Below are 12962 nucleotides of genomic sequence, written 5' to 3'. Positions count from 1 at the left end.
ACACTAATTTGAGCACAGTGAGGTGTACATTTTCAATCAGGTGGACATTTAATTTTCTAAGCATTTGAATGAGGTTATGTTTCTTGAGATGGATCCTCCATTTCTCAGCGGATCGTTCAGAAACAGCCTTATCAGTCCGCCGACAGCGCATACGCACGTGCTACTGTCGGCTCAACGTCCGTCCAGCGGGAGGGTCCGGCGGATTGTTCGTTGCTGGCGGTAGTGCGTGTGTATGCACCGTAAACAGTGCTGAGGGCTTATCTTAATTGTGGTTTGTTTATGTGTTTTTTTTGTTTTGTTTTTTTTATGTATGCACTTGAGGTGTCACAAGTGACATTTTAAGGCATGTGATTCAAATATACTTAGACACTTCATGGCAACATAGTGATGGGAATAGGGTAAATGAGTATGGAGATCTCCTTTCACCCCTTCAGTTATGTGCTCTACTGATCTGTCTGCCTCAGTTTAGGTCTAGTCCTCATACTGCCCGGAGATAGGTTGATTTCATTACCAATATGGAAATGGGTCCCTCCATTCACATGACTTTCAGTAAGCCACTAGTATTACAGGTGAACGATCTTTTCAAATTACTCAAGTCCTGTTCAATATGGCTTGTTTTCAAGAGATCAAGCATGACCTAAATGAAATCCTTCAAAGACTTTGTGAAACTATTACTTGCCCAATACCTTTTATTCTTGTGAACTTCTCTAGCTCCACTAGGTTATGATTTCTTTTTAATTTTGATAACATTCATCTACTGGCATTATCAGTGAAATAACGTTCTTTTGAACTTTTCACTTTTGCCCAGTACTTTCCACAGCACTTTAAGAGGAACTGTAACCAAGGTTTGAACTTCATCCCAATCAGTAGCTGATACCCCTTTCCCACAAATCTTTACCTTTTCTTGATCATCAGGGAGCTCTGTATGGCTGATATTGTGGTGAAACTCCTCCCACTGTGTAATGTCAGCACTTGCCGTAGGTACTGACATCACACTGCTTCACAGCCTTGTTTCATCGTAGGAAATAACAGCTATTTCCAACTGGCAGAAAAGCAGAATCTCCTTCCACTGACATCACCTGCCAGCAGTAAAAATGTCATCTTGTGAAAAATGTCAGAATGTAAATCGGGGAGAGGAGAGCTTTTACAATGGGCAAACACTGACTGAATCATTTATAAATAATTTGTAAAAATGAAGCATTTTTTTTTTTGCATTACGGTATTTTCACTGCAGTTCCTCTTAAAGAGCCACTAAAGCGAAAAAAAAAATATGATATAGTGAATTGGTTGTGTACTATGAATAATTTCTAGAAGATTAGCAGCAAATAAAATATTCTCATACTTTTATTTTCAGGTATATAGTGTTTTTTCTAACATTGCATCATTCTATAATATGTGCAGATTACACAACACTCAGCATTCAAAATGAGTCTTTCAGAGCAGTCTGTGAAGTAATGACCTCTCCTCTAGCAGAGGAAAAGTAAATAGTCCAGGAACAGTTGAGATAATAAAAGTCAGATAACAGCCCTCTCCACGACTAACTTAGTCTGAGAGCTTAATGGCTTGTTTGCATAGAGATAACTGGAGTTTCTCAACTCTTCCTGTACTGGAAACAATTAGACTGATGTATCTGATCTTAATGTTTTATTTCTTAGCTGTACTACACATACAAATCATAATATCATTTTTTTTTTCGCTTCAGTGTCTCTTTAAATCTTTTTGGAAATGGCCCTGCATGCATTTCCCATCCCTCATGCCTATCTATTGTATTCTGGTGGTGGTGGTCACTTTCACTAACCAGTTGTCATCCAGGAATGATAAAGATAATTCACTTAATGCGGTAAATTAAATAAATAATTAAACTCTGACAGAACATTCAATAAAAACAGCATTTCTAGAAAATCATAGGAAAACCTGAGTTTCGTATCACTTTTAAAAACCTTTTAACACATTCCACATTTAGTTGCCCTAGATTTGGGGCTACTGGAACACACTGCATGCACAATCCTGTCTGGCAGATACCTCTACTGCCCACATGTCATATATGCTGTTAGGTTAGGCAGCTATAAGTGAACACTCATTCTTTTTACAGAAATCCTGAAAGGAGATGCTCCTGCATAGACAAGCTGTTGTGGTGCTGATCAATCTGCATACAAATTGCAACCAAATTTGTATGAACTCCACTAACTTGCAAGTGAAGTGCTGTGTGGGGTCAGAGCAGGATATTTGCCATGAAGGCAGAAACTGATTGGTTAGTCATCTTCAGAAAACAGTCTTCTTAAACTTCTCTACATAAACTAAGCTGTGGCTGATATTAGAATGAGCACACATTGAGGAAGATGGCAGGTAATGGGGAACCTTTTTTGTTCTACAGATAAAGCTGAGATGTCAGAAGGGGATCCCACCCTCGCTCCGTGGCCGAGCATGGCAGTACCTGTCTGGAAGCAGAGTGAAGATGGACCAGAACCCAGAGAAATTTAATGTAAGAGCTTGTTGCCTAGGAAAGCCACAGCATTTTTTTACCTCCTAAGCTAAGTTCGCAGTACTGCACGTTAGGGCTGCATTGCGTGAGGTACAGTGAAGCATACCATCGGTGAAACGTTTGCTCCACTACAACTGTTAACACACGTTTACCGGAGTGTTACCATACTGCAACCCAATATGTCGCACGGTGTATGTGCCATAGGTGGTGCAGGCATACTAGTGACATGCTTTAATTTGTATTTATCTTGTTTTGCCATTCCTGCACAGACTTTAGAAAGGTGTCTTCTTTCCAGTGACATGTATGCAGATTTTGCTGCTTGCACTGTTTGGTAGGATTACACCAATAGGGTTCCATTTTTATCCACATGTTGGCAAACAAAATTTGGCACAATAGAATCCCAAGACATGACGTAACGAGTTGTTTAGGTAACATCTTTTAATGGCTAACTGTACAAGATTTCTTTGCAAGATTTTGAAACCTTAAGTCCATAAGGTTTGGTTTGTGGTACGGTTAGTCATGGAGAGAATCCGAAGACGCAACAAAAGTTGTTTTAAAGTAACACTATAAATAACCAAGTGTTTTAAAATGACAAATAATGTCCAAGTAGACAAGACAAGACAAATAACATTTATATTGCGCTTTTCTCCTTGCGGACTCAAAGCGCAAGAGCAGAGCAGCAGCCACTAGGGCGCGCTCTATTGGCAGTAGCAGTGTAAGGGAGACTTGCCAAAGGTCTCCTACTGAATTAGTGCTGGCTTACTGAACAGGCAGAGCCGAGATTCGAACCCTGGTCTCCTGTGTCAGAGGCAGAGCCCTTAACCATTACACCATCAGCAAGTAGCAGTGTAAACTTTTTTTTTTCCCCTACTTTTCATGTTAAATATAAGAGGCAAAAGCTGTAATTTGTTGTGTGTAGATTTTAGCTGCATTTGGAATGATTCATTTGCAAAGGTGTGTGCCTGTGCTTCTGTATTACAGGGACAGTGCTTTTCTTTGCATGTGAGACCACAGAGCTATATGAAAAGCCTCAGGTGTCAGGTTTCACACACCATTACAAACGAGATACATTTATCTTCTGCTCTCCCTGAATACAGCTCATTCAGAGAGACAAAACCAGCTTTAGTTAAGTTAGTGAGACTTTTCTCGCACAGAGGGTTAACAGATGTAGTGTGAGGGAATCCCCCTCTCCTCGTGGTTCACTGGTCTGTCAGATTTGGCATTTGTGAAGTGTGAGTGAATGGAATTTGATAACAGTAAACCGAGATAAGCATTCAAATGTATACACCAGTACTTAGCAGCACTTCCCAAACTATTCTCATCTCAATTTAAAAAAAACTGTTAATCGATAGTGTTCCTTTTAATATCTTTAAAGACTAACACTGGACCACATACAATAGAATTATACTACTTTCACCAACAAGGTGAACTTTTACCTTAAATCTATATACTGCATGTAATGATTTTTTTTTCCTTCTTCCATAGGAGCTGGACTCAATGGCAGGTGACCCTAAATGGGTGGACATCATCGAACGTGATCTTCATAGGCAGTTTCCATTTCATGAAATGTTTGTGGCGCGAGGTGGTCATGGGTGAGTTTTTTCCTACCTCACAAATGGCATGTTTGCTGTAAGTGAATGCCATATTGTCCTGTTATTGAACATTGTTCTTCATTATTGCTGCATGTCTGTACCAACTAGCTTGCTTTTATAAAGTTTTAGGGCTTGGCATTTCTCTGCGCTGCATTATTCAGGGCTTTTCCTGGCTGCATAACCACATTTTATTTAGGTTATTGATTTAGTTCTACAGGCCTGACAGCGGCAGATTTTTTTTTTTTTTTTTTTTTTTTAAAGTCATGTGATTGCCTCATGCCCCATTTATTAAACGTTAAGTGCTGTATTATTAGAGCTCTCTGTGCCAGCGCTATAGATTGCTTTAACCTTTTCCCTGTCGGTGCAGTGTAATTATAGACTCGCTACTGAAGAGTAATATTAACCCATATATTTTCCATTCCTTCTGCTCCCTTTGTTAGATAAATATGTGCCACTTTCCCTGTTCCTTGGTGCCTCAATGTATAAAAAGGAGGCTAGTAACACTAATCGCTGTATAAAATACAACAATAAATATGGAAGCTAGTCAAAATTATTTGCATCATATACTTTAAAGCTTCTTTTCAGGTTTTATGTTAGCTTGAATAGTCTCGATTCATGTATTTAAGGCATTGGGTAATCCGTATGAACTTCCACCTCCAAAGTCTGAGATCTCTGGCTCTTTGTTGGCAATGTAATGTTCCCTTCTAGCCAATGGACCAACATATTGTCTGATTGTTCGGGCACAAAGTGTAGATCTGCAAGTTACCTTAAGGTGACTGGTTGATGGTGTGATCTAATCTGCCAATAATCTATTGATCCCCACATTCAATCCATAAATAAATTGTTGGTTTATTTTGGATAATCAAATCTGTGATCGAGTACAGTGAAGTGACTAGAGGGGGTGGGGGTGAGCAGCAGTGGTGGCTGAAGAGCCTTGTACGTAAAGTGTGTGTTTTTTTTTTTTTTTTGTTTGTTTTTTTTTTTTATTGTATGCAAGATGGTTAGCTGATTGCTACTGACTTTACTGACTTGGCATATTTAGCTGCTTATGAGATAGTGGATGGCCACCTAGAGGTCCAGGACCTTTTTAGTGCTCTCATGCTAGGTATACACGATACAATTCTCTGGCAGATTTACCTGCCAGATTGATTTTTTTTTTTCCAACATGTCCAGTCTGAATTTCAATTTATTATTATTATTATTATTATTATTATTATTATTAATAATTTTTTTTTTTTTCCCTGATTGATTTCTGTTCACTTTTTTATGAAATATCGGACATGTTGGGAAAAATCGATCTGGCAGGTAAATCTGCCAGAAAAATGTTAGCAGGTGTACATAGCATTAAAGGGAACCTGAAGTGAGAGGGATATGGAGGCTGACTTATTTCCTTTTAAGCAATACCAATTGCCTGGCAGTCTTGCTGTTACTCTGCCTCTAATACTTTTAGCCGTAGGCCCTGAAAAAGTATGCAGATCAGGTGTTTCTGACAAAAACGTGATAAGATTCTCTGCCTGTTTCAGGTCTGTAATTCAGACACTGCTGCAGCCAAAGAGATCAGCGAGACTGCCAGGCAACTGTTATTGTTCAAAAATGTAAATGTTTGTTTTATTGTCTATTTGTTATAACAATCATTTGTTATGTATTATATGATTTAAATTGCTATATGTATACATAATTGTTGGCAATGTTTATGTTTACTGCCAATAAAGATCTTTGAAATGCAAAAATGTAAATAAATATGGCAGCCTCTATATATACACTTCAGGTTCTCTTACTTGCAAGCTGTGTGCCAGTTCTAGGGCAATAACCTATTTGGGTAGTGTGACGACATCATTTATACAGGGCAGATCCTCATCCTGCCTGGAATATTTCCCTTTATCTGCCTTTGCTTCAGTGGTTTGAATGACCTTGTTCTAAATGTTGGCTTTTTTTTAACAATGCCCTTGTCTTTGTAGGCAGCAAGATTTGTACAGAGTATTAAAAGCTTACACTCTGTACCGACCGGATGAGGGATACTGCCAAGCCCAGGCCCCTGTTGCGGCTGTTCTGCTCATGCACATGCCAGCAGAGGTAAGGAGAGCAGCCCACCACTTGTCAGGCATGAGGTGTGAGGTATTTCTAAATCTCACAGCTTTTCTCTCCTCCACAGCAAGCGTTCTGGTGTCTGGTGCAGATCTGTGAGAAGTACCTGCCCGGATATTACAGTGAGAAATTGGTAAGGACAAACTGAATAAATATTTTGTTCCTTTTGTCTGGCATGGCTGCTATTTTCTTTGGAGAGTTGTAGATAAAAATTGGCAGCAAGCTGGATGCAGGACAAGGGTCAGTGAAAGTCGCAATCAAGATTTTGGGTAGAGCTGGGAATGCTGCTTTGGTTTAGAACACAGGCGTGGTTTCCAGGGCATATATATCACGCATTCAGTTAGGAAAGCACTATTATTGCAGGTATCAAACAGTAAAATGCATCAGGTTCTCCACAGCTTTGATTAGTCCTTGCTACAACCGAGTACAAAAGGTGGTTCCATTTTCTCTGCAATGTCACCAGTATTATACCCCCCAAAAATGTTCTAGCCAAGTGGCATGAAAAAGTAGCCGGGTGGGGTGCAGCAGAAGAATGCAGGGCTGGCGCTTCTCTGCGCAACTCTGCTTACATAAAAGGAGAATGAATATACTCGCTCCCATGCATGCCTACAGGACTTCTCAAGAGCCGCCCACCCTATTTCCCACCCTCCTCAGACTCGCCCCTTTCTTCAACACCTACAAGCAAGCACTCAAAACATATTTCTTTAAAATGGCTTACCCCCATCTACCACACCTTTTAACTCTCTCAGCTGAGCACCTTCTATAGCCCTACCTTGGGTGTCCCTCCCCTACCATTTAGATTGTAAGCCTTTGGCAAAGTCTGCTTCTACCAGCCCCCTGCAGCCGACCTGTGCCTGCGACGTCAATGATCCTCCGGTTCCCTGCCATGGCTGAGTTTCGTTCCGCAGCGAGTGTCCAGTGGATGGCCAGTGCAGCTGCGCACATCCTCGATCACACACTCACTGCCGGGAGTGTACTGCGCAGGCACAGTAGGAGATTTTCTCCTAATGTGCCTGTGTGATCGAGGATGTGCGTGGCCAGGGCTGCACAGGTGCACTGGCCATCGACCGGCCAGTCGCTGAAAAACTAAACTAAGCCAAGGTGGGGGACCGGATGATCGAAGAGGTTTGCTGCAGGGGGCTTTCCTTGCAATTGGTTTAGGTTCACTTTAAGATCCGCTCACTTTGTAGGAACTATTCATGTCCTGGAACTTTGGAAGTCACTGACAGACACTACAGTGTTCTCCCCAGAATTTTTTTCCAGCCGGGTGGCATGAAAAAGTAGCCGGGTGGGTTGCAACCAGGGGAAAGCAGGGCCGGCAACTCTGCTTACAGCATAGGACATCCCTGTACCCCCTATCACGTCCTCTGCAACCCCTATCACGGCCCATGCATTCCTGCACCCCCTATCACATCACATTCATCCCTGCACCCCTATCACGTCCCATGCATTACTGCACTCCCTATCACCATGCGTCCCTTCACCCCCATTACTCTCACCTAATACTTTACTGCAGCTCCACCTATCTCCCAATAGACAACTCAAACAATACTATTTCCTTATAACATAGGTTATTGCACTCTGACACATTTCATACAATACTTTACCACTATCACATTCTACATATCACTGCACTTCAGTATGCTCCCTTACATCACCCGCCACACTCCACATGATTGCACCGACCTACAGCTTATTAGTGATCACATCCCATCACCCTACATTACAGCACATACATTGCAGCATTACTACAACCATTCTATTTATAAATACACAACCATTCTATGATTATTACACCCTGCAGTATAGGGCACCCTCTGCCCTGATCCAGTATGCTTGCACTTTAACACCGCTTCCTCCCCTTAACCATACCTCCCAACTTTTTGAGATGAGGAAGAGGGACACTTAAGCCACGCCCCTGCCACAACCCCATCACAACCCTATTCATGCATACTATAAAGATTTCATAAGAAAAATACGTTGTTTTATAATTCAAACCACCCTGGTCCTTTTTATCCTGGTTCATTTTCCTTCATGTTCCTCATGTTTCATAGTAACATTTTACCGTTCGTGATATATCAATTTAAAGTATGGGAATAAAATTTACAGTCAAACACATTTTTAGTCGAGAGGTATATAGGCCTGAAAGAGGGACAAATGAGGAGGAAAGAGGGACAGGACTCCCAAAGAGGGACAGGTGGGAGCTATTTAACATTTCCCAATGTCACCCCCTCCCCCTGCTCACCGCTTTGGCAGCCGCGATTAGGATGAGTTGAATGGCCTCCTTGATGTAGTAGCGCTTGTCCACAGCACCCTGTCCTGCCGCTCTGCTGGAACACTGTGACCCACTTCCTCAGCCCGCTGATGCCCGGCTTCTGATTGCAGTACGGCTTCACGCTGAGTGTCTTCACAGCCATGATCGGCTGCGAGGAGAATACACGTGCTGCAGGCAGCCCAGGGGAGCCACTGGCCAGGCCACTGTACGGACGGGGGATGGGTGTACTAGAGGGGACCGGAGGATGTGCTCCCTAGTTCCGGCTGCGCTGCATCATGTAGCGCATTGCTGCACATCGCTTCTCTCCCATATCCCTGCGGCAGCGATCTGACGATCGGACAGAAGAGAACTCTACAGGTGGGGAGCGCAGCCGGAACTAGGGAGCACATCCTCCGGTCCCCTCTAGTACACCCATCCCCCGTCCGTACAGTGGCCTGGCCAGTGGCTCCCTTGGGCTGCCTGCAGCACGTGTATTCTCCTCGCAGCCGATCATGGCTGTGAAGACACTCAGCGTGAAGCCGTACTGCAATCAAAAGCCGGGCACAAGCGGGCGGTAGAGGTGGGTCACAGTGTTCCAGCAGAGCGGCAGGACAGGGTGCTGTGGACAAGCGCTACTACATCAAGGAGGCTGCCGCTGATCTGAAGATATAACAGGCGCCAGGAGGGCAGCGCAGCCGGAACTAGGGATTGCTATATTCAGAGGGAGACCCGCTCTATGCGGGGAGACGGCAGCGCACATGAGCGTGTGATGCGGGCGGGCCTTGGAGCACCCGGGCGGGGTTTCAAAACAGCCGGGCGGCCCGCCCACTTAATAGGTCCTGGGGAGAACACTGCACTACCCTTTATTATGTCCTTTTTGCAGGAAGCAATTCAGCTGGATGGAAGGATTCTGTTTGCACTGCTCCGCAAAGTGTCTCCGGTGGCCCACAAGCATTTGAGCAAGCAGAAGATTGACCCCATCTTATATATGACGGAGTGGTTCATGTGCGCTTTTTCTCGAACACTTCCCTGGAGCTCTGTATTGCGAGTTTGGGATATGTTTTTCTGTGAAGGTAACTTATTACTATTCTTGTGTTTACTACTTATGTTACTACAGGTTTGAATTTATTTATCAATTACAGGGTCAAACCTCCCCAAACTAGAACCTCCATTTTAGCTATTACCACTTGTTCATTAAACAAGAACTGTTGCAGGTTTTTTTTATTTTATTTTTTTTTCCCCCATTTTGGATGTCTAGCTTATTTGTGTGTACTGTATGCTAGTCTTGATACAGAAACCATTTTGAGATGGTTGTAAATTTTAAGAGGATAGCAGTTCCAGCCATCAGACCACTGGAAAAATAAACCTTTTTTTTCTTTGCTTAACCATATGCACTTCTGCAGAATAACCCTAGTTATTTAAATGTCCTATTTGTGCACTTTTAGTGCAAACATCCATTTTGCAGGAAGTGCTTAAAGGGAACCTTAACTGAACGGGGGGTAAAGAGTTTTACTTACCTGGGGCTATTACCAGCCCCCTGCAGCAGTCCTGTGCCCTCGGAGCCGCTCTGGAATCCTCCGGTCCCCCGCTGTCACTTAGTTTCATTTTTGACAACTCACGAGTCGGCCGGCTGCCATGCGTAATATTGGACGCATTCCCTACTGCAATTAGCGCTGTTTCGGGCCGCAATGCATACAAAAATACGCGTTGCCGCATTCTGCACGCGTAGATATGCGGCAACAGCGTTAATTGCAGTAGGGAATGCGTCCAATAGTACGCATGGCGGCCGGCCGACTGGTGAGTCGTCAAAAATGATACTAAGTGACAGCGGGGGACCGGAGGATTCCAGAGCGGCTCTGCGGGCACAGGACTGCTGCAGGGGGCTGGTAAGAGCCCCAGGTAATTGAAACTCTTTACCCTCCGTTCAGTTAAGGTTCCTTTTAAAATGAACTTTGAAAACACACTTAGGACCTATTTCCCCCCCAATGCAGCATAACCTGTTACAAAAGTAAAATGTCCTCCCTGCTACTTTAGAGAAAGTTTGCAGTGCCAGGCCTTGTCAGCGGCTGGGCATTCATCCAGTCATGTCTCCCATCCTTCAGTACATCCACTCTGTATGTACTGTGCAACATTAGTATGTAATTCCACTGAGACAGGTGTATATACACAAGCCACTACGAGCATAGTCACAGAGAGTGGCGTACTCCCTGGATGTTCTCCCTGTGTTTGTATGGGTTTCCTTCAGGTGCTTTGGTTTCCTCCCTCAGCCAAAAAAACTACAAATAAGTGGATTGTATTCCTCCCTGGAACTTGAGGTGCCCGTTAATGATGCACTTTTAGTGCGCGGCAGACCTAATATTTTGTCTCCAAAACACACACACACACACACACACACACACACACACACACACACACACCTACACCCTCCCCCCCCCCATTAACCTCCCAAGAGTACACAAGAATCCTTAGACACGCTCGGAAAATATGAAAAGATCTGGGAGGTTCCCGTAATAACACGGCTGTAAGGTGGATTCTCCTTCTTCCTTTTCTTTCTTCTCAACCTCCTTCTTCTTTTCTGGACTCTCTCCCCTCCTCTCTTCTACCCCTTTACATTCTGTGTCTCTGTATAGAACAAGTGTGGCTCCTCCCTGTATCACCTATCGCTGGACGACAGGCCTTCAGGATGGTACTTTAGCTGGTCCTCCTCTGGACCTCCCCAACCTACCACATTTTCTTTATTGACATGCCCCAGATAGCTGGATTTAATTTTCTGTGGGAACAGATCAGAACACCACATACAGCTTTCCCCTTCCCCCTGTTGTACTTCAGGCTATATGTGATGCTTGAAATTGCATTGTATTACTTTGTTTGGTTTTCTCAATGCACTGTTGTACTCTTTAAAAATGAAAACTTTCAATAAAAACTTAGTAATATAAGAATACATATTAGACAGCTTTTCCACACTCCCTCGAAAATACACACTAGACAGTGTTTCTCTTGTCTCTCTTCCGCATGCGGAAATGCTTAAAACAGCTGACTTTACCGACCACTCGGCAAAGTCAGCATTCATAAAGCCTCTTTCCGCATGGAAAAAGGACACTACCGAGCCTTGTGCGGTGATTATCGGTACAAATGTAGCAAAACGTTCATTCATAAAGAACACCGCAAGCGGTGTGAGGTCGGGAAGTACCGCTCACTCTGATGTGGCGATACCAATGTAAGTGAATGGAGACACACAGACCTCCCAGGCAGCTGCAGCAGATTGGAACACGGAGAAATGTATCAACTCGGCAGCTTCCGTGTCTCCGCAAGCCTACCGCCAGCTTAGTTTGGGGAATCTCCGCACTGCTACCGCACATGGATACATCTTCATGAATGCCCACCCAGAAGTCTAAAAATCCGCCCGCGGTGTTTTCCCGCACTGATTCTGTTTACCGACAGCCTGTTCATGAATGATAGCCTTTGTGTCTCATGTGTTCCCTGTCTCCTGTCCCCTGCCTCTTTTGTATCCCCCTGTCTCCTGTGTGTACTCCTGTCCCCCTGTCTGCTGTGTGTCACCTGCCTATGTTCAGGCCCTGCAGATTGTTATGGCATGGGGTGAAGGGGGGTGCCCAGTTGGTTTGCCCAGTGTGGGACCCTGAAATTTCCGAAGGCGGCCCTGTGTTCACTTTTTTATGTGTGAACCAAGCCATAGAAAACCCATTCAGAACTGATGGCAACTATCAAAAATTGACAGGACTGGACACCTTTTATGTGTGAACCCAGCCTTAGTGCCCTCTGAGTTCTGTGGTGTCAGTTGTGGCACATGAAAACCTAAATAATGTAATCCCCTGCCAGGTAATTCCTCCAGCACTAATTTTGAGCTTTCAATGCAACAGCTCCGGCGCTTTCTCATCTGTCCTGTCCAAAGAGTCACAAATCAAATGGAGGAGGCAGAGTATCGCACACTGTCTGAGTCACCTTCAATACTAGTCACTGGCTCCATCCTTTGCAAGGGGGACTACACCTCTATCTGCTCTGCCCCTTCCCCTCCCCACACCATTCAGCATTTACTGTTCTCTGAATGAAGGACTCAACAGGGAAAAAAAAGAAAGCAATTGGAGGAGAAAAATACACAGGGAGGAGGCAAGGAGCAGGCAGGCCACAGGAGGAGCCCTGGGGGTGTCAGATGCGGGCAGCCAGTTGGACGGCACTGCTTTAAAGAATCTGAGCACCTGGTTGCTCCTAAATTAAATGTATGCAAATAACCTCCACCTGAGTGAAGTTTTTAAATGCTGTGGGCTTTTAGGGTGGGCAGCATGCATTTACTTACTGCTCTGTAGCCCTCCGCCTATATGAGTGCCTCCATCTTCTCTGTCCCTGTGCTGCAAACATGCAGGTTGAAGTACTTGCAGCGATTTTGCTGCCCCAGTGCATGCTGGCAGATGTAGTCCATTCATGTGATTACATCTCCTTGTCGGAGATGGGACGACTTCTCCAGGCATGCAATGTGGTGGCCAGGGACTTGTGACATCACTGTGAGTGTTTCAATCTCTGGTTCTGCGGCATA

The 12962-nt window shown here is 44.1% G+C and overlaps 1 protein-coding gene across 1 annotated transcript in view; it reads left to right on the top strand.

The window, feature by feature from the left end:
• TBC1D10A (TBC1 domain family member 10A) overlaps positions 1-12962 on the top strand; it is a 101379-nt gene that overhangs the window by 75183 nt on the left and 13234 nt on the right. Inside the window, exons 3-7 of the mRNA XM_068240486.1 lie at positions 2375-2482; positions 3968-4074; positions 6033-6147; positions 6227-6292; positions 9297-9486. Coding sequence (XP_068096587.1) covers positions 2375-2482; positions 3968-4074; positions 6033-6147; positions 6227-6292; positions 9297-9486 — 586 coding nt within the window. The remainder of the gene's footprint in view (positions 1-2374; positions 2483-3967; positions 4075-6032; positions 6148-6226; positions 6293-9296; positions 9487-12962) is intronic.

This window comes from Hyperolius riggenbachi, chromosome 1 (genome assembly GCF_040937935.1).
Source record: "Hyperolius riggenbachi isolate aHypRig1 chromosome 1, aHypRig1.pri, whole genome shotgun sequence".
NCBI classification, from domain to species: Eukaryota; Metazoa; Chordata; class Amphibia; order Anura; family Hyperoliidae; genus Hyperolius; species Hyperolius riggenbachi.
The sequence above is the reverse complement of the archived record's forward strand: the minus strand, read 5'-3'. Positions and strand labels throughout refer to the sequence as shown.